Genomic DNA, 23,134 nt, shown 5'->3' on the forward strand with positions numbered 1-23,134 from the left:
GATTAACTAAAAATTCTCGAGGTGTTCAGTCACCCTATCCTTAATTATAGACTCCAGCATTTTCCCCACAACAGATGTTAGGCTAACTGGTCTATAATTCCCCGGTTTCCTCCTCTCTCCTTTCTTAAAAAGCGGAGTGACATGTGCAATTTTCCAATCTAGAGGGACAGTTCCTGAATCTAGAGAACTTTGAAAGATTATAGTTAGGGCATCCGCAATGTGCCCACCTACTACCTTTAAAACCCTGGGATGGAAACCATCTGGTCTTGGGGATTTGTCACTCTTTAGTGCTGTTATTTTCTTCATTACTGTTGCTTTACCTATGTTAATTTTATTGAGTCCCTGTCCCCGATTCAACATAAGTTTTCTTGGGATTTCCAGCATGCTATCCTCTTTTTCGACTGTAAATACTGACACAAAGTAATTGTTCAACATGTCCGCCATTTCCCCATTATCAATGACAATATCCCCACTTTCAGTTTTTAAGGGGCCAACACTGCTCTTGACCACCCTCTTTTTCCTAATATAACTATAAAAGTTCTTTGTATTGGTTTTGATATCCCTTGTGAGTTTCTTTTCATATTATTTTTGTAGCTCTTACTATCTGTTTTGTGACCCTTTGTTGATCTTTGTATCTTTCCCATTCGCCAGGATCTGTGCCATTTTTTGCCTTTTTGTATGCCCTTTCATTATGTCTTATACTGTCCCTTACCTCTTTAGTTGTCCATGGCTGTTTTTTTTGGCAAGTAGAGTTCTTGCCCCTCAGGGGTATAAACCGATTCTGTTAAATGTTCCTTTAAACATTTCCCACTGATCATCAGTCGTTTTACCCATTAACAGATTTGCCCAGTTTACTGTGGACAGTCTCTGTCTCATCCCATTGAAGTCGGCCTTGCTCAAGTCTAGAATCTTAGCAGCTGATTCACTTTTTTCCCTTTCAAACACTACATTGAACTCGATTATGTTATGATCACTATTGGATTGATGTTCACGCACAGTTAAGCCGTTAACTAAATCTGGTTCATTACTCATTACTAAATCTAGTATGGCTTGCCCCCTTGTTGCCTCTAGGACATACTGCTGCAGAAAACTATCCCGGACACACTCAAGAAATTCACTACCTTTCTGACAGTTGCTAGTCTGCTTTTCCCAATCTATGTGAAGGTTAAAGTCCCCCACTAAGACCACTATGCGTTTCTTACACGCTTGTCTAATCTCTGCATTTATACAATCTAGCACTTCAGAGCTGCTGCCAGGGCTCCTATATACAACTCCCACTATAGTCTTAGATCCTTTCCTATTTCTCAATTCAACCCATAAGGTCTCTGTTGGCTGCTTACCTCTCGTTATATCCCCCTTGATCATTGAAGTGATTTCATCTCTAGTCATTTCCAAGTCGGGATGGAGGGGGACTTGCAGGTAGTGTTGTTCCCATGTGCCTGCTGCCCTTGTCCTTCTAGGTGGTAGAGGTCGCGGGTTTGGCAGGTACTGTCGAAGAAGCCTTGCTGCAGTGCATCCTGTGGATGGTACACACTTCATATATTTTGCATTTATTTATCGAATTCAAACCTCTATATAATATGAAGACCTTCTAATATATAATTTTCTCCCCAATTTTCAATCGTTTACATTAGTTTTATTATTTCTATATTGCTCTAAAATTAGACATTCCTTATTGTACCATATAATCATCCTGTCCCTATCAAACAACAAATAGTCCGCCTTCCTGTGAGTAATGCCACAGGAGATAGACTAGATTTATATCAAAAATCGTGATCTGTGTGCACTTCCTGTTAATTTTTTCTATTTTAAATGTTTATGTTCACATTTATGATGTAATGACACCCTCCTGCCAGTGAAAATTCTTACATTATTGGGATTCCTGATTGTAGTTTTAATGTGCTTGTATTAACATTGTTTGTTTTAGCAAACTGCTTACAGCAAACAATTGAATCCACTGGACAATATTATGTAAAGTGCATATATAATAAATAGAATAGTTCTCTGTGGCAAAGAATCTGTAATATAAAGTACTTTACCCCCTATGTAACCTATATGCAGCATTTTAAAATTTTGCTGGCATGTTAACATTTTTTTAATTCGTTCATGGGATGTGGGCATCGCTGGCAAGGCCAGCATTTATTGCCCATCCCTAATTGCCCTTGAGAAGGTGGTGGTGAGCCGCCGCCTTCTTGAAGCGCTGCAGTCCGTGTGGTGAAGGTTCTCCCACAGTGCTGTTAGGAAGGGAGTTCCAGGATTTTGACCCAGCGACGATGAAGGAACGACGATATATTTCCAAGTCGGGATGGTGTATGACTTAGAGTGGAACGTGCAGATAGTGTTGTTCCCATGTGCCTGCTGCTCTTGTCCTTCTAGGTGGTAGAGGTCGCGGGTTTGGGAGGAGCTGTCGAAGAAGCCTTGGCGAGTTGCTGCAGTGCATTGCAGTAACATTGGCAATAACATTTGTGTAACCAGGAAAAAGTAATATGGGAAAGGGTGTGGATGTTTTTTTTTTCAGACTTTTTAAATAAGTTGGACATATCCCTTGTGATATGTTTCTTACTTTATTATCAAATTCATTTCATTTCACATTGACAAAATATGGAATAAGGCTTCAGATGAGTAAAAGGTGAATGCCAAGTGTACTGCATTCATGCCAGATTGATTATAGTCTGCCTTTGATACATTTACATCAACTAGAGGCAAACCTGTAGCATATCTCCTATCCTCTGCTGCATTGATGGAGATAGCTGATTTTGTGTGTCCACTCACACTTCGATCCACTTTGATTTTGAAGCCGAGTATCCTGCAACAGCATCTTCCACTAATTCCACTGATGTATCAAACTGGCCTTGTCGTTAGATATGAGTCCGGCAATGTTGGTAATGGCTGGAAATGCAGCACCATTGCAGCACTAGGTCTTTCATGAGCCTTCAGGACGCCTCTTGTAATATATTGTTCCAGCAGCTTCAAATATAAGTGGAGACTTGAAGTGAAGTAGTTGAAGACTACTTTACTAAATTGAAAAAAATTCCAAGTTGCTCATTTAAATTTTTTCTTTTATTCATTGGATGTGGGCGTTGCTGGCAAGGCCAGCATTTATTGCCCATTCCTAATTGCCCTTGAGAAGGTGGTGGTGAGCTGCCTTCTTGAGCAAGATTGTACAACTGAGTGGCTTGCTTGTTGATTTCAGAGGGTGATTAAGAATCAACCACATTGCTGTGGGTAAGGACGGCAGGTTTCCTTCCCGAGAGGACATTAGTGAACCAGATGAGTTTTTACGACAATCTAGTAGTTTCATGGCCACCATTACTGATGCAAGGTTTTTTTAATTCCAGATTTTATTTAATTAATTGAATTTCAATTCCACAGCTGCCGTGGCGGGATTTGAACTCATGACTCCGGATTATTAGTCCAGGCCTCTGGATTACTAGTCCAGTAACATAGCCACTATGCTACCGTACCCTTAAAATCATACAGATGGAGGAGTATTTTGTACTGAAATTACTTTCCCAGGCTTTCTTTCAGTTCTTTGGTTTTGTGACTGTTCAAAGAAATGATTAATTTCCAATGTGCAGGTAATGTAAATTTATAAATGTAACTTAAATATAACTTTGTTTTCTTAGCTGAAAAGCCGAAGTATACATTTGATTTTTCTGAAGAGGAAGCAGATGATGATGAGGATCTGAAGATGAAATCAGAATCTCCGAGTGTGGAAGAAAGAGATGCTGAATTTGTTCCGTCAGACAGTGGTGGGAAGGATGAAGATGATGAGGATTTCTTCTCCACCAAATCAAAGCAATTGCCATTGCAGTGAGTAATTGAATTTATTCCATATGCCATGTAAATAACCTTCAGATTTTTCTTTCCTAAAGATTTCCAAACCACTACACAGCTACCACTGCTGCTGTCTCATGCAATTGTGGGAGAGGAGAAGAGATAGGTTAGATAAAGCATCGCCTCTTGGTTTTTTGTTTGGAAGGAATAGCACTTGGTTGACCTGCCCAGAGCACAGTTCTGTTATGTGGATAGAAGAACAAACTTTTATCAATATAGATATATTTTTGTTTCTATGGAAACAAAACCTTGGGGAACCCCATTACTAAGGTAGAAATTTGCTAGTGGTAAGCTCCCTACCTTATCCTTTGTTCTCTGTTTGGTCAGGTGGCTTGGTGCCCTGCTTTATTTTAAATAGATTTATGCTAATGTAGTTACTGTTTTGCTTTAGCGATGCTGCTTCCTTAGTTCTTCCTGTTGCATAACTCTCACCGTCGCTCCTTCAAGACCATGGGGCGCAAACTTGGGTGTATAACTGGCTTAGCCGTCCATCATCAGATCTGCTGGACCATATTGAGTGCTATTGGGCCATATTGCCCTCTGCTAAAACTACCCACTACTCAAGGATCATACTGGAGAGCAAAGAAAGCACCTGGCATCTTCACTGCCAACCGTCTCCTTAAACCCTTCTCCCCTTCCACTCCAACAAGTGCGAGGGACTCATGGATTTCTTTATCCCAAAGATTGAGACCAATTGCCTCTGGTGCTTTGTGCTTCCCGCTTCCCCTTGCCCACCAAGCCAAACCTCCAAGCACAAGCACATGTTCATCTCTAGTTTCTCTCCCACTTCCCCTCAAGCCCTCTCCAAGCTCATGTTGTCCATGAGACATGCCCACCCCACGCCCTTGGACCCCATTCCCACTAAACTGCAGGCCACCCAACTTCCCTTCCTAGCTCTCATGGTAATTGATATTGTAAATAGTTCCCTCTCCTTAGGTACTGTTTCCCTCCCTTTCAAAACTATCATGTCTCCCCTCCTCAAAAAACCCAACCCTTCTGTTCTTGAGAAGAAAGTGAGAATGTAGTTTTCAAGTCCTTAAGTGTGTTATCCACTCCTGAATCCATACCAATTTCTCCTGCAACTCCTTGTTTCAGTCCCTCCAATCAGGTTTCTGCCCTCGCCAAAGCATTGATACAGCTTTAACCAAAATCACAAATTACATCAGTGACTGTGATTATGGTACATTATCTCTCCATGTCCTCTTCGAGCTCTCTGTAGCATTTGGCACGATTGACCCCACCATCCTCTTCCAATGCCTTAACTCTCCTCCAGCTCAGTGGGACAGCCCTGTCTGATTGTTGCCAGTGCATCTCCAGCAAGGCTTCTCTTCCTGCCCCAACACTGTTACGTCTGGTGTCTCCCGAGGGTCTATCTTTGACCCCATCCTCCTCTTAATCTACCTGCTATCCCTTGCCAATATTATTCACAGACATGAGGTCAGATTGCATAGGTACACTGAAGACATCCAACTCTACCTCTCCACTGCCTCGATTGTCAGACTGCTTGTCTGATATCCAGTCTTGAATGGTTCGCGGTTTCCTCCAATTAAACATTCGGAACACCCATAGCCATAGTTTTTGAACCCTGCCACAAACTCTTGTTACCAATTCCACACTCCTTCCCGGCCATTGTTTCAGGTTGAATCAGACTCCTGGCAATTTCTGCATCCTACTTGAACCTGAACTGAGCCTGAACTGAGCTTCTGACCCTATATTCTCTCCATCACAAAGACCACCTACTTCCACTTCCGTAACATCGCCTGCCTCTGCCCCTACCTCAATCCATCGGCTGCTGAATTTTAAATTTGAGGCTCGACTATTCCAATGCACCCCCCGGTTGGCCTCTCATCTTCCACCCTCTGTAAACCTCTTCATCCAAAACTCTGCTGCCCATATCCTGTGCCATTTGCCCAATACCCATGTCCTTGTTGAACTACATTGGCTCACATTCCCCCCAACACGTCATATTTAAAATTCTCATCCTCATGTTTAAATCTCTTCACGCCCTTGTCCCTCCCTATCTCTGTAACCTCCTCCATCCTATGACCATGCTCCCCTCCACCACCCCCCACCCCCATACTCTCCACTAGTCTAACTCTGGCCTCTTGTTCATGCCCCATCCTTTCGCCCCACCGTTGGCAATTGTGCCTTCAGTCACCTAGGCCCCACTCTCTGGAATTCCTTATCTAAACCCCTCCACCGCTTCACCCTCTCCTCCTATTAAGACCCTCCTTAAAACTCACCTCTTAGACCAAGCTTTTGGTCACCCCATCTAATATCTCTTCCTTTGGCTTGACTTCAGTTTTTGATTGCACCTCTGAAGTGCCTTGGGACATTTTTCTATAATAAAGGTGCTATATAAATGCAAGTTGTTGATCATCTGACTCTCCCAAGGTACAAATTTTATTAAGGGATAATATCCCTTGTGACTTTCACTCGTGAATAGATGTCAGTTCCTTACGGTGTGCGTGGAAACTGAACTTTTTTCAAAGAGCGAGAAAGACTCTGGTAACTAATCTGGCGTCCTGCGGAATTGCCACTACTCATTCTGTAACTCTTCTTAACTAGTTTATATTATCAAGATAATTGCTTTGCCTTGTTTCTACGATATGACGCCTAGTTAGAAACAATCTTATAATAAGTAATACTGAGAGTCATTGTCAGAAAAAGATGGTATTTTGTAAACTTTAATCATGGTCAGAAGGTATACCTAGGTCTGTCTTAGGGGTAGGGGATAGCACCAGACCAAGATTCCCCCACATGGCTCAAAGTTGTTAAAGGGACAGTGTATCTAGGTGTGTTCCCCTGATTGGATAGCAGAGTATTCATTTACATGTGGAAGTTGAGATCATGAGGAAAATAATTAATGCATTGCAGGGTATAATGCTTTATAGTCTAATCAGGGGTTTCAAATGGTGATGTAGACTGCAAGAGCAAAGCTCAAACAGTTTATAATCATCTAAATACAGACATTAGATTGCAACCTTGAGCTTTTTTCCCAGTACAGTAATAGATACATTTTCATTTGGAGCACTTTCCAGTAGATTTTTTTTGGTTACTAGTAGCCTGAATGTTCGACATCCTTGTTGCATCATGCACTCAAGAGATTGTTAGTGTTGTGAGGTTCATAATTAGATTTATCTCACAGTAGTTTACATTGTTACATTACGGTCAGGACTGGGAACTGAATATACCAGGTTATAAGGTCAATAGGAAGGATAGGGAAACTGGTGGAGGGGGAGGAGTAGCCTTTGTGATTAAGGATGAAATGACTTCAATGATAAGAGGATATAACAAGAGGTAAGCAAGCAGTGGAGACTTTATGGGTAGAATTAAGAAATAGAAAAGGATTTAAAACTGTAGTGGGAATTGTGTATAGGACCCCAGGCAGCAGCTATGAAGTGGCAGAATGTATAAATGCAGAGATTAGACAAGTATGTAGCAATGGCAGAGTGGTTTTAATGGGAGATTTTAACTTTCATGTTGATTGCAGACGAGCTCATGTCAGAAAGGTAGCGAATTTCTTGTGTGTTCAGGTCAGCTTTCTGCAACAATATGTCCTAGAACCAACAAGGGGGAAGGCCATTTTAGATTTAATAATGAGTAATGAGCCAGATTTAGTTGATAGCCTCACGGTGTGTGAACATTTATCTAATGGCGATCATAATATGATCGAGTTCAATGTTGTGTTTGAAAGGGAGAAACCCGTATCAGCTACTAAGATTCTAAATTTAGGTACGCTGACTTCAATGGGATGAGACAGAGACTGTCTACAGTAAACTAGGCAAATCTGTTAATGGGTAAAATGATAGGAGATCAGTGGGAGGTGTTCAAAAATGAATTTAACATGACACAGAACCAGTTTATACCCCTAAAGGGCAAGAGCTCTACTTGCCAAAAAAAAAGTCATGGGTAACAAAAGAGGTAAGGGGCAACATTAAACTAAAAGAAAAAGCATACAAATATTTAAAAAAAGTACTGGGAGAGATACAAAGAACAGCAAAGGGTGACAAAACAGATAGTGGAGGACTAGAATACAAGGGGGTAGAAGTTATGCTACAGCTATTAACAACTTAGATGATGGGATATAGAGCTACATATCCAAGTTTAACGATTATACAAAGATAGGTAGCGTTGTAAGCAGTGTAGATGGAAGCATTAAATTACAGAGAGATATTAATAGATAAGTCAATGGGCAAAACTGTGGCAAATGGATTTCAGTGTAGGTAAGTGTGAGGTCATCCACTTTGGACCTAAAAAGGATAGATCAGAGTACTTTTTAAATGGAGAAAAGCTCGAACCAGTGGAGGTCCAAAGAGATTATGGAGTCCTTGTACATAGATCATTAAAATGTCATGGACAGGTACAGAAAGTAATCAAAAAGGCTAATGGAATGCTGGCCTTTGTATCTAGAGGACTGGAATACAAGGGGGCTAGAAGTAATGCTACAACTATACAAAGCCCTGGTTAGACCACATCTGCAGTACTGTGTTCACTTCTGGGCACCACACCTCAGGAAGGATATATTTGCCTTGGAGGGAGTGCAGAGTAGATTTACTAGAATGATACCTGGATTCCAAGGGTTAAATTACGAGGTGAGATTACTCAAACTAGGGTTGTATTCCCTGGAATTTAGGAGGTTAAGGGGTCATTTGATCGAAGTTGGCAAGACATTAAGGGGAACTGTGATAGGGTTATGGGGTTAGGTCACAGATCAGCCATGATCTCATTGAATGGTGAAACAGGCTCGAGGGGCTAAATGGCCTACTCCTGTTCCAATGTTCATCCTACTCTGTGTAATATATTTTTATGAACATTAAAAATAAAAGCTGTATTATTCTCAAAATAGACAAATTGGTTGGATAGATTTGTTCAACAGCAGACCTAACTGAAAACCCGTTAGTTGCACCAGATCCATTATATCTAAAGTCCCCATTATGTTTTATGTTTATGGAATGAGTATAAAAATAACATTTATAACTCTGGCTGGGAATTAATGGACTTAGTGATGTGGGCGGCATGATCTCAAAACAACGAGGAAAATATTTGGTTCTGTTATCAGCGTTGTAACTGTAAGAACTATTTTACTTGGTTAGTTTAAGGCTCCTGTTCACTGTTGACAGGTTAGTTGCTAAAGGAACATTTATTTAACATTTTTTGTAGCGAGTGATTGCAAAGGAAGCAGCTGTTAAAATGTAACCATCCAGTGTGTTCTGTGATTTCTGTAAAGGAGCAAAAATAATTTGTGGTTTTCTTTCAGCATTTTTGAGCTGAACATTTTGTTCCATTACACAAAATCTTAAGCTCATCCTAGGAGTGGAGTCCATATATGCTACTAAATTTATATTAAAGATATTACACTTTTAAAACCCATTTAGCGGTTAATTGTCCTGAAAATTTGAATTAATAACAGTTAGAATAAGGTATTAATACATATTATTTTTCTACAAATTAATATTTTTTTCTTTATCCAGTGCTCGGAAAGTTACCCCACAGCCCAGAAAAAACCATGAACCAGAAAGTATATTCTCCTCACCATCGTATCATGAGCGATCAGAAGAAACGGGTAGGTCAAATTAATGTTAATAGAAGAAACTGCAAAGCTGTGTTTTTACTGGGGGCAGAGGGAAGAAAGAAATATTCCAGCTTTGTTGAGTTGGAAGTATCTAATGTACATTGTTGTCTGGGATATGATTAGCATTTATGTACTGACTTTTAGGAGTATTTTTTGATAAAAGTGCGCACCAAATCACTTTCCATCAGATTTTGTTTATTTTTGAATGGACCAAATTGACGACATTGCCATGAAGATTGCTCATGAGGATAGTTGCTGGTAAGCCTGTAGTCTCTAACATTCAACAAAGGTCTGACAACATGATACTCTCCAGGCTGATGGTTGATATCTAGTCAGATCTCTGATATCTGCAAACTACACCAACATTCCTATCATTACTTAACTATTCTGTTCTTTGAATAACTAAGTGGAATGTGGCACTATGATGTGCACATATTTCGACTGCTATCTCAGTTTGTAAATTTATTGGAACTGGAGGACAATAGGAGTTTAAATTTGCCATAATATTTTGGTTATATCATAACTCTGCAATAACAAAATGACTTTTTACTTGATTTATTGAGGCAGTGCATAGTTTTAAACTTCATGATACCTGGTTGAATTTGTCTGTGCTGTTGAGTAATGAAGTTACAAAAATCTTGTGGTAAATGGTTTTTTATCTAGATTTTTTGTAGCGATGGCATAATTAGCTTTGTTCATTAAGAAATGTTGTCCTTGAAGGCTTTAGAAACAATTGAACTTGAGCCACTTATCACACATTCAAACTCTGCTACGCAGCCTTTGGCCCTTAGCCTTTAGCCACGATACTTTTGGAGTTATTGATTTGTTCAACCACTTTCTCCCCTCAATCCTGTTGTCCTTACCAAAACCTTAACTGCCTGCTATCATTGTCATTCACCTGGTACAGCCCCCATCTTCTCTCCCTTAAGATCAAGGATGTGCAAACTTGAGCATACTGGGCTGGTACAAATTTTGTATCTGTATTAGATATTCTTGAGGGTTCAGTGTCTCTAGTCATTCCATAAGCCGACCTCATGTTCCTCTACAATCAAGTGTATACTTTTATTGCCCAATTTCTAGTTGTATGATAATGCGCTCCGTGGTGCTGTAACAATGAACTTGTCTGTGCTGGATTCTGTGATCTTGCACTTGCCACCACATGTGATCCTCCTATCTTTTGAAAGATCGACCAATAAACATTCTAGTGAGACAGAGCCAATTGTAAACCAACAAACTGGTTTATTTTAATGAATGAATAGAATGCTATTTTCAGAGTGAGTTTTACCTGTTTCCTAATGCTTCTTGTAACATCAAAAATAATTAATTTTTCAAACTTTTATCTTGATATGGGCTTACTTCACTTTATAAGTTAGCATCATTGACTAACTGGCATTAACTTAGAAAACAAGGCCATTTTTTCTCTCTGATTGTTCCAAGCTCAAATCTGCTGCAGACTGATCTTTTTCCACACTGAGAGGAAACCAAAAGCTTAATGTCTGCCCCTTCTCCTGCTTCCTCTGTTGAGGATTGTCTCACTGAGCTGCGAATCAAAGCTACCACCTAGAATGAGGAACCTCTCCTGTTTAGCTAGGTGTTCTGCTGTGCTCAGGAGTGAAACCAAGCCAACATTATAAGTACAAATCTCTCTGGTATCTGCTAATGCTCCCCCTAATAGGGTATTATGAATATACACAATTCTGTTAGTTACATTTTAATTTGTATATACCTTGTGTATATCTGGGTGCTAACCCCTTGAGTTAAATTTAACTTCATAGCAACATCTAATATAAATTAACCCGAAAATGCCTTCAAGGCCAAATAGGTAAAAATCTTGAAATGTGACACCAATGCACAAGTAATTTGGTCATCCATCGCCAGATCTGGTTTGACCACACCAAGCCTTGCTCTCCACTGTCCTTCTAGGTGATTCTAAATTAGTGAGCAATTTTGACAAAGATAACCTCAGGCTCCTTTCTCTCCTCTGGACTGCCTCCTTAAACCCCCACTCCTTCCCCCTCCATCTGTACTTCTAACAATAAGTACAAGGAACACAGATTTCTTTATCACCAAGATAGAAATCATATGTTCAGCTACCTCTGCTGCTTTCCCCTTGCCCACTGAACCAAATCTTCCCCCTTGCACTCTAGCCTGAATCCCCAATCTCTCTGTAGTTTCTCCTTCACTCTCCCATGCCCTCACCAAGCTCATCTTGTCAATGTGACCTATCTGTAGCTCCTTCAACCCTCATTGCCACTAAACTACTGACTGCTCAACTTCCCTTCCTGACCCTCGTGCTATCTCAAAGTGTAAATGATTTGACTTTATTCAGGCACTGCCCCCACTTCCTTTGAAAAAACTGCCGTCAATCCTCCCCAGCCCCCAACCAATAAACCAACCTTTGATCCTTGTGTCCTTGTTAACTTTGAGCCCATTTTGAGCCTACCTTTCCTTTTCAAGGTCATTGAACATGTCTCTCAGATTTGTGCCCATCTCTTCAACTCCCTGTTTGAATCACTGCGCTCCAATACAGCCCTAACAGAAGTCACTAATGACATTATTTGTGACTGTGGTGCATTATCCCTCCTCATCCTCTCTTTGACACAATTCTCCTCTGTTGGCCAGCTCGTTGGGACTGTCCTCACTCTGTTCCACTCTTACCTATCCAGTTGTAGCCAGGTCGTTTCTAGCAATGGCTTCTCTTGTCACCCTGCACCGTCATCCTCTGGAGTTCCCCAAGGATTCCTTAGCTTCTGCTCTTCCTCATCTATACACTATCCCTAGGTAACATCATCCATAGACATGGGATCAGCTTCCACATGCATGCAGATAATACCCAGATCTATCTGTTTACTTCCTCTCTTGACCATTCCACTGCCTTCCTGCTGTCAGACTTTGTGTCTGACATCTATTCTTGGATGAACTTTAACTTCCTACAGCTAAACATTGAGAAGACCAAAGCTATTGTCTTCAGCTCCTGTCACAAGCCTCTTATTGTCACCACCAACTCCACTGCCCGCTTCTCCAGGGTGAACCAGACTGGTCTCCACCTCGAAATCCAGTTTGGCCCCAAGCTAAGCTTTCTAACCCAATATCCTCCACATCACAAAAACTGCCTACATCCACCTCTTTAGCATTGTTCACCTGTGCCCCTAGCTCAGCCCATCTGTTGATGAAGCCTTAATACTTGCTTTTGTCACCTCCAGATTTAATTATTGCAATGCTCTCCTTCGGCCTCTCATCCTGCACTTTCTATTAATATCAGCTCATCCAAAATTGCTGCCCTTTTCCTATCCAGCACCAATTCCTGCTCACCGCCACTCCCCCCCCCCCCCCCCCACCCCCGACCGTTGCTTTCCAGTCTCCTAATGTCTCAGATTTAAAATTCTTCTGCATGCATTTAAGTCCCTCCCTCACGTTCCTCATCCCTGCCTCTAGCCTCCTACAGCCCTACAACCCCTCTCAAACTCTCCATTTCTCTGACTGGTTTCTTGTGCACTTCGTCTTCACCCCACCATTGGTGGTCATAACATACAGGGTGGATAAAGGGGAACCAGTGGACGTAGTGTATTTGGACTTCCAGAAGGCATTCGACAAGGTGCCACATAAAAGATTATTGCTCAAGATAAAGAATCACTGGAGTGGGGGTAATATTCTGGCATGGGTGGAGGATTGGTTATCTAACAGGAAGCAGAGAGTTGGGATAAATGATTCATTCTCGGACTGGCAACCAGTAGCCAGTGGTGTTCCGCAGGGGTCGGTGCTGGGTCCCCAACTCTTTACAATCTATATTAACGATTTGGAGGAGGGGACCGAGTGTAACATATCAAAGTTTGCAGATGATACAAAGATAGGAGGGAAAGTAGAGAGTGAGGAGGACATAAAAAACCTACAAGGGGATATAGACAGGCTGGGTGAGTGGGCGGAGATTTGGCAGATGCAATACAATATTGGAAAATGTGAGGTTATGCACTTTGGTAGGAAAAATCAGAGAGCAAGTTATTATCTTAATGGCAAGAAACTGGAAAGTACTGCAGTACAAAGGGATCTGGGGGTCCTAGTGCAAGAATATCAAAAAGTTAGTATGCAGGTGCAGCAGGTGATCAAGAAGGCCAACGGAATGTTGGCTTTTATTGCTAGAGGGATAGAATATAAAAACAGGGAGGTATTGCTGCAGTTATATAAGGTATTGGTGAGACTGCACCTGGAATACTGCATACAGTTTTGGTGTCCATACTTAAGAAAAGACATACTTGCTCTCGAGGCAGTACAAAGAAGGTTCACTCGGTTAATCCCGGGGATGAGGGGGCGGACATATGAGGAGAGGTTGAGTAGATTGGGACTCTACTCATTAGAGTTCAGAAGAATGAGAGGCGATCTTATTGAAACATATAAGATTGTGAAGGGGCTTGATCGGGTGGATGCGGTAAGGATGTTCCCAAGGATGGGTGAAACTAGAAGTAGGGGGCATAATCTTAGAATAAGGGGCTGCTCTTTCAAAACTGAGATGAGGAGAAACTTCTTCACTCAGAGGGTAGTAAGTCTGTGGAATTTGCTGCCCCAGGAAGCTGTGGAAGCCATATCATTAAATAAATTTAAAACAGAAATCGACAGTTTCCTAGAAGTAAAGGGAATTAGGGGTTACGGGGAGCGGGCAGGAAATTGGACATGAATTTAGATTTGAGGTTCGGACCAGATCAGCCATGATCTTATTGAACGGCGGAGCAGGCTCGAGGGGCCGATTGGCCTACTCCTGCTCCTATTTCTTATGTTCTTATGTTCTTAAGTCATGCTGTCAGTTGCCTCAGCGGTTCCATTCCTTGGAATTCACAAGAACATAAGAAATAGGAGCAGGAGCAGGAGTAGGCCATACGGCCCCTCAATAAGATCATGGCTGATCTTCAACCTCAACTCCACTTTCCTGCCCAATCTCCATATCCCTTGATTCCCCTAGAGTCCAAAATCTATCAATCTCAGTCTTGAATATACTCAACGACTGAGCATCCACAGCCTCTGGAGTAGAGAATTCAAAAGATTAGAAACCCTTTGAGTGAGGGAATTTCTCCTCATCTCAGTCCTAAATGGCAGATCCCTTTTCCTGAGAATATGCCCCCTAGTTCTAGACTCTCCAACCAGGGAAAACAGCCTCTTAGCATCTACCCTGTCAATCCCCCTTAGAATCTTATATATTTCAATGAGATCACCTCTCATTATTCTTAACTCCAGAGAGTATAGGCCCATTCTACTCAATCTCTCCTCATAGGACAACCCTCTCATCCCAGGAATTAATCTAGTGAACCTTTGTTGCACCGGTTCTAAGGCAAGTATATCCTTAATGATACCAAACCGGTACACAATACTCCAGGTGTGGTCTCACCAAAGACCTGTACGATTGCAGCAAGACTTCCTTACTCGTGTACTCCAACCCCCTTGCAGTAAAGGCCAACATACCATTTGTCTTCCTAATTGCTTGTTGTACCTGCATGTTAACTTTGTGTTTCATGTACAAAGGACACCCAAATCTCTCTGAACACCAATATTTAATAGTTTCTCACCATTTTAAAAAATATTCTGTTTTTCTATTCTTCCTACCAAAGTGAATAACCTCACATTTCCCCACATTTCCCGCATCTGCCACCTTGCCCACTCACTAAACCTGTCTATATCCCTCTGCAAACTCTTTGTATCCTCCTCACAGCTTATTTTCCCACCTAGCTTTGTATCGTCAGCAAACTTGGATACATTGCACTTGGTCCCTTCATCTAAGTCATTAATATAGATTGTAAATAGCTGAGGCTCCAGCACCGATCCTTGTGGCACCCCACTAGTTACAGCCTGCCAACCTGAAAATGACCCATTTATTCCTACTGTCTGTTTTCTGTCCTTGAACCAATCCTCTGTCCATGCTAATATATTACCCTCAACTCCAAGAGCCCTTACCTTGTGTAACAACCTTTTGTGTGGCACCTTATCGAATGCCTTTTGAAGATCTAAATATACTACATCTACTGGTTCCCCATTATCTACCCTGCTAGTTACATCCTCAAAATACTCTTAATAGGTTTGTCAAACACTATTTACCTTTCATAAAACCATGTTGACTCTGCCTAATTATATCATGATTTTCTAAGTGCCCCATTACCACTTCCTTACTAATGGATTCCAGCATTTTCCTGATAACTGATGTCAGGCTAACTGGCCTGTAGTTCTGTGTTTCCTCTGGCCCTCCTTTCTTGAATAGCGGTGTTACGCTTCTACCTTCCAATCCACTGGGACCGTTCTAGAATCTAGGGAATTTTGGAAGATCACACCAATGCATCCACTATATCTGCAGCCACCTCTTTTAGAACCCTAGGATGTAGGCCATCAGGTCCAGGGGATTTGTCGGCCATTACTTTTTCTTTACTAATATGAATTACTTTAAGTTCCTCACTCTCATTAAACCCTTGGTTCCCCACTATTTCTGGTATGTTTTTTGTGTCTTCTATTTTGAAGACAGACACAAAATATCTGTTCAACGTCTCTGCCATTTCCTTATTCCCCATTTATAGTTTCTCCTGTCTCGACCTCTAAGGAACCCATGTTTACTTTTGCTACTCTCTTCCTTTTTATGTACTTGTAGAAGCTCTTACGATCTGTCTTTATATTTCTTGCTAGTTTACTCATATTCTATTTTCTGCCTCTTTATCAATTTTTTGGCCATCCTTTGGTTTCTAAAACTCTCCCAATCCTCAGGTTACTACTCTTCTTAACAACATTATAAGCCACTTCTTTTAACCTAATACTATCCTTAACTTCTTTAGTTAGCTGCAGATGAATCACTTTTCCTGTGGCGTTTTCATTTCTCAATGGAATGTACATTCGTTGAGAATTATGAAATATTTCTTTAAATGTTCGCCATTCCTTATCTACCGTCCTATCTTTTAATCTAATTTCCCAGTCAACCTTAGCCAACTTGCCCCTCATATTGATGTAATTGGCTTTGTTTAAGTTTAAGAATCTAGTTTTGGACTTAAGTACATCAATCTCGAACTCAAGGTGAAATTCAATCATATTATGATCACTTCCCCAGAAGATCCCTTGCCATGAGATTACTAATTAACCGTGTCTCATTACACAAGACAAGATCTAAAATAGTTTATTCCCTGGTTGGTTCCACGACGTGTTGTTCTAGGAAACTGTCTCGAATGCATTCCATGAACTCGTCCTCCAAATACCTTTACCAATTTGATTTGCCCAGTCTATATGAAGATTAAAGTCCTCCACGATTACTGCATTATCTTTGTTACAAGCTCCTCATATTTCTTGATTAACACTCTGTCCAACAATGTAACTACTGTTTCGGGGCCTATAAACTACTCCCACCAATGTTTTCTGCCCCATTTTATTTCTTATCTCCACCCATACTGATTCTACTTCCTGATCTTCTGAGCCAAGATCCTTTCTCACTACTGTCTTTATGTCACCCTTTATTATCAGGGCTACCTTTTTTTTTATTCGTTCATGGGATATGGGCATTGCTGGCAAGGCCAGCATTTATTGCCAATCCCTAATTGCCTTTGAGAAGGTGGTGGTGAGCCACCTTCTTGAACCGCTGCAGTCCATGTGGTGAAAGTTCTCCCACAGTGCTGTTGGGTAGGGAGTTCCAGTATTTTGACCCAGCGACGATGAAGGAACGGCAATATATTTCCAAGTCGGGATGATGTGTGACTTGGAGGGGAACATGCAGGTGGTGTTGTTCCCATGTGCCTGCTGCCCTTGTCCTTCTAGATGGTAGAGGTCGCGGTTTGGGAGGTGTTGTCGATGAAGCCTTGGTGAGTTGCTGCAGTGCATTCTGTGGATGGTACACACTGCAGCCACAGTGCGCCGGTGGTGAAGGTAGTGAATGTCTAGGGTGGTGGATGGGGTGCCAAGCAAGTAGGCTGCTTAGTCCTGGATGGTGTTGAGCTTCGTGAGTGTTGTTGGAGCTGCACTCATCCAGGCAAGTGGAGAGTATTCCATCACACTCCTGACTTGTGCCTTGTAGATGGTGGAAAGGCTTTGGGGAGTCAGGAGGTGAGTCACTCGCCGCCGAATACCCAGCCTCTGAGCTGCTCTTGTAGCCACAGTATTTATGTGGCTGTCCAGTTAGGTTTCTGGTGACCCCCAAAATGTTGATGGTGGGGGATTCGGCAATGTTAATGCCGTTGAATGTCAAGGGGAGGTGTTTAGACTCTCTCTTGTTGGAGATGGTCATTGCCTGGCACTTGTCTGGCGCGAATGTTACTTGCCACTTATCAGCCCAAGCCTGGATGTTGTCCGGGTCTTGCTGCATGCGGGCTCGGACTGCTTCATTATCTTAGGGGTTGCGAATGGAACTGAACAATGTGCAATCATCAGTGAACATCCCCATTTCTGACCTTATGATGGAGGGAAGATCATTGATGAAGCATGTTGGGCCTAGGACACTGCCCTGAGGAACTCCTGCAGCAATGTCTTGGGGCTGAGATGATTGGCCTCCAACAACCACTACCATCTTCCTTTGTGCTAGGTACAACTCCAGCCACTGGAGAGTTTTCCCTACCTCCTTTTCTATTTTGTCTTTCTTTTCGAAAAGTCAATTACCCTGGAATATTTAGTTCCCAACCTTGGTCACCGTGCAACCTTGTCTCAGTAATGGGTACTACATCAAATCCATATATCTCTATTTGTGCCATTAATTTATCTATTGTGTTACGAATGCTTCGTGCATTCAAATAAAGCGCCTTTAATTTTAACTTTTTACTGTTTTTTTTCCCTGATTTGACTTTATTCACTGATGTACTATTACCGTTAAACTCTCTGTCCCTTCCTGTCACACTCTGCTTATCTTTACCAAATCGCCATACTGATCTATGGCCTTGACTTTTCTTTTTAGATTTATAAATGTACCCTTACCAGGACCCTTCTCCCCCTCCCCCCACTTCTTTTTAGTTTAAAGCCCTATCTACCACCCTAGTTTTCGATTCGCCAGGACACTGGTCCCAGCCCAGTTTAAGTGGAGCCCATCCCAACAGAACAGCTCCCTCTTTTCCCAGTGCTGGTACCAATGCCCCATGAATCGAAACCCCTATCTCCCACACCACTCTTTGAGCCACGCATTTAACACTCTGATCTGTTTGACCCTATGCCAATTTGCGTGTGGTTCAGGTAGTAATCCAGAGGTTATTACCTTTTGAGGTTCTGCTTATTAATTTGGACCCTAGCTCCTCAAACTCCCTCAGGAGAACCCCATTCCTAGATCTACCTATGTTGTTGGTTCCTACATGGACCACGACAACTGGATCCTCCCCCTCAGACTCCAAGTTCTTTTCCAGCCGCAAGGGGTTATCCTTAATCCTGGCACTGGACAGGTAACACGGCCTTTGGGACTCTCTGTAGTGGCTGCAGAGAACGGTATCTATCCCCCTGACTATACTATCCCCTACCACTACCACATTCCTTTTTGCTCTCCCCACTTGAATGTACCACAGTGTCATAGTCAGTTTGCCCATCCTATCTGCAGTCTTTGTTCTCATCCATACAGGTAGCAAGTATCTCGTACCTGTTGGACAAGGTCAAGGGCTGAGGCTCCTCCATCACTCGATCTTGGGTCCCCATACCTTCCTGACTCTCAGTCACATCCTCCTGTCCCTGACCACTGACCAAATCTAAACTACTACTTAACCTAAGGGGCGTGACTGCCTCCTGGATCATAGTATCCAGGTAACCCCCTCCTTGATGCATCGCAATGTCTGTAGCTTGGACTCCAGCTCAAACTCTGAGTCGAAGTTCTTCGAGCTGCAGACACTTACTGCAGATGTGGTTGTCTGGGATCATGCTGGTCTCCACAAACTCCCACATGCTGCAGTTACAACACACCACCTGTCCTGCCATCCCTATCTAACTTTGTTTTATATATTTAATTAGTTAAAGTGTTTATTCATTTGATATTTTTAGTTTTATTAAAAACTATTAATTTAATAAAGTAATAGTTGTAGTTTCCCAGTTCTTAGTTTAAACCACTGTCCTAGCTTAGAGAGCAAAAAAAGGTAATACTCACCAACCAGTCACCTACCTGCTATCCTGTGACATCACTCCTTGATTATTTTTTGCTCTCTCTCATCGCTGCACTTTAAACCCCCGCTGCTCTCGATCGCTGGTCCTGCTTTTGCTGTGGTCTCGGGCCTTGGGCCACGGCGCTTTATACCCCTGCCGCTCTCGCTGTGCTCTCAGGCCTTGGACCGCCGCGCTTTATACCCTGAATGGATACATTTGGATGAATCCATCTCTAAGCCTCTGCTTCTGCACCTTCCTGTCCTTATTTAGTCCCCCCACCTTAAAACCCAATTCCTTGACTAAATATTTGGTCACCCTTCCTAATATCTCCTTTGCCTTGGCTTGCATTTTTTGGATTATAAATCGACTTTGACTCAGTACCTGTTTTCCTCCTGCCTTTGTAAAGTGCCTTGGATGTTTTTCGACATTAAAGCAATTTTTGATGATGTGGAGATGCCGGTGATGGACTGGGGTTGACAATTGTAAACAATTTTACAACACCAAGTTATAGTCCAGCAATTTTATTTTAAATTCACAAGCTTTCGGAGGCTTCCTCCTTCGTCCTCCTTCCTCCTTCACATCGTTCACCTGAGGAAGGAGGAAGCCTCCGAAAGCTTGTGAATTTAAAATAAAATTGCTGGACTATAACTTGGTGTTGTAAAATTGTTTACAATTTTTGATGGCAAGTTCTTGTTATTGAGCATGTAAGCTTGACTCTTTAATTTGTTAATTCATGATGTTGAATGATTTTCTTCTCTACAGATATCTTAAAATCAGACAGTGACGAAGATTCCTCTCCAGTACATTCATCTCTCAGTAGTATCAAAAGCTTGCATAAGCCTCCTGCCAAATCGCAGACACTTATACCTGCTGCTAAGAAGGGTAAGCAGCTTTTTATCCTTTTGTTTGCTACCAAATTGAGGATTGCAAAAAGCGGGGCCAGAGCTACCAAATAAAATCAGTGGCAAGGGTGAGCGAGATGGGCCAGCAACAGCAATAACAATTATAGAACTTCTTTTTTGTTGCCTGAAGAAACAAAAATTAGTTTTTAGCATCAGTACTAACCCTGTATAAAAAAAAAAGTGAAAAAGCCTGCAGTAAAAACAGTAAATGCTGGAAATATACAGCAGGCCCATCAGCAACTAAAGAGATAGATTAACATTTTGATTAGAGGCCCTTCGTCACAAACTGAAAAAGGCTTTTAGCTCACTCATTTTAAACTGAAAGTAAAATACTGCAGATGCTGGAAATCTGACCAGCATTACCTAAAATGTTAATCCCCACCTTCCTCCCTTCGGATTCTATCTGGCCTGCTGCGTGTTTCCAGCATTTTCTGTTTTTATTTCATTTCAAACTGATACAGGCCTCACAATAATTGATTCAGTTAGCCATTTCTGCATAATCTTTATTGGGATCTAAGCTTCTGCCCCACTTCCCTAAACCAGAAATCCATCTTGCATTTTTCTGTCAGAAGACTTTTACCATCTCAGCATTTACTGATCTAGGTAATAGATTATTTCATAAGTAACCATCTCAAGGTGAGAAAAAAACTTGACTCCTTATTTATAGTGTTCCTCAATATTTATGTATACTGTTTGTACATTAAGGCTCATTGGCAGTACACACACCTGAGTAAGTAGGTTCAAGGCCCATTTCAGATTTGAGTACATACTTTAGGCTGACACTTCAGTGCAGTATTGAGGGAGTGCTGCACTGTCGAGGTGCTATCATTTGGATTAAACATTTAACTGAGGCTCCATCTGTCCCCTCAGAGGCACGTAAAAGATCCCTTTCAAGATGGCAGGACAAGTTGATATGGCTATTTAAAAAGCATACGGGATCCCTTAGCTTTATAAATAGAGGTATAGAGTACAAAAGCACAGAAGTTATGCTAAGCCTTTATAAAGCCCTATTTAGGCCTTAGCTTAAGTATTGTGTCCAATACTGGCCACCACACTTTAGGAAGGATGTCAAGGCCTTGGGAGGAGATTTACTAGAATGATACCAGGGATGAGAGGTTTCAGTTATGTGGAGAGGCTAGAGAAGCTGGGATTGTTCTTCTTACAGCAGAGAAGGGGGGGGGGGGGGGCGTAGGAGTAGAAGGAGAGTCAAATGTCTTAGCGGGTGGGGGTGAGGGGAGGAAAGAGAGAACAGCACAGTAAAATATCTGAGGGCAAGCCAGAGTGTTTCTTGCAGGGGAAGGGTGGGTTTCTCTGGCTTCTCTCACAACTCTGCTATTTGAGGCAAGCAGTAGTTGCAAGCAGTTTAACATGCAATGGCCGAGACACAGCAGGTCCGCAGTAGTCTCTGTTGAGAGCCTAGTAGGGCTATGGCCCGGGGAAGGGGAGTGGTGATGCTCCCCTGACCCCACTTTCACTGGCCATTAATGTCAATAACCTTCTCTGCTCAAATGCTGGGCCTGGGAAGCACCACATCAATGAACTGAAGGAATAGAAAAGTGCATTTATATTTTGGTGGGCAGAATGGACCACTGCTTGGAAATGACGCGGTGTCAGTTCAGTGCGCTTGAAAAAAATAAAATCTATATTACTGATCATGTACTAGAGGAAAAAATCATCGCAAACTGCTAAGAGAAAACTTACAAGAAAGGTTAATATTGACATATTTCCTAAAGTAAACCTACTGATGTGGGGCCACCTGATTGTGTATAAGAGCATGGAGAGTTAGATGTTCAGTTTACACTAGCAGGTTTTGCTTTGTCCAAACTAATGTTACATGACCAATCTTTTTAACGTTGTATGGCCTCATCACCACACCCCATCTATAGCTGTGACAGGTACTACAGGTAAATGTGGGCACTTTTTTATGCTGATTGAGATTTTCCATTTAATTTGAAATGGAATGTTGCGACTCTCAGCATTTTTAATATATAATTTAGTGAACAGAGCTACTTGCAGTATTATCTGTCTACATTATAGTGTAATCTCAATACTTCCTTAAACTTCAGAGGGTGGTGAAATTGGTCTTTGACGGTTGTGCAAAACAGGCAATAACAATTACTTGCATTTATAACGTATCGGTGACCAGTTTTAGACCCTGCCCTCTTCCATTGTGGGAAAGGAAGATCGGGCGGGGTGTAAAATGGGCTGCCGATTTGCTATCTCCCAAAAGGAAATATGATATTAAAAAAAATTTGCAAGGACTATCAAAGTTAATAGCAAAAGAGTGATGAAGTACAAGGGAACCTAACAATAAGGCATGGGGAGGAATTTAGTGGACTTAATATAAGTTGTAAAAAATGGTAATAGAGAAAATAGTACACAAGATAAGGGCTCATGGGTTTGGGGGTAATATATTAGCATGGATAGAGGATTGGTTAAAGGACAGAAAACCGAGTAGGGATAAACAGGTCGTTGGCAGGCTGTAACTAGTCAGGTGCCGCAAGGATCGGTGCTTAGGCCTCAGTTATTTACAATCTATATTAATGACTCAGATGAAGGGAACCGAGCATAATATATCCAAGTTTACTGACAATATAAAGCTAGGTGGGAAAGTAAGCTGTGAAGAGGACACAAAGAGCCTGCAAAGGGATATAGACATATTAAGTGAATGGGCAAGAAGGTGGCAGATGGAGTATAATATGGGGAAATGTGAGATTCACTTTGGTAGGAAGAATAGAAAAAGAGTATTTTTTAAATGGTAAGAAAC

General features: G+C 41.8%; 1 protein-coding gene across 2 annotated transcripts in view; it reads left to right on the top strand.

The window, feature by feature from the left end:
• top2b (DNA topoisomerase II beta) overlaps positions 1-23,134 on the top strand; it is a 159,172-nt gene that overhangs the window by 114,380 nt on the left and 21,658 nt on the right. For both annotated transcript variants that reach the window (XM_068002898.1, XM_068002906.1), the window contains exons 32-34: positions 3,627-3,813; positions 9,312-9,403; positions 20,228-20,347. In XM_068002898.1, the coding sequence (XP_067858999.1) occupies positions 3,627-3,813; positions 9,312-9,403; positions 20,228-20,347 (399 nt within the window). The remainder of the gene's footprint in view (positions 1-3,626; positions 3,814-9,311; positions 9,404-20,227; positions 20,348-23,134) is intronic.

The sequence above is a fragment of the Heptranchias perlo genome, chromosome 2, assembly GCF_035084215.1.
Source record: "Heptranchias perlo isolate sHepPer1 chromosome 2, sHepPer1.hap1, whole genome shotgun sequence".
NCBI lineage: Eukaryota > Metazoa > Chordata > Chondrichthyes > Hexanchiformes > Hexanchidae > Heptranchias > Heptranchias perlo.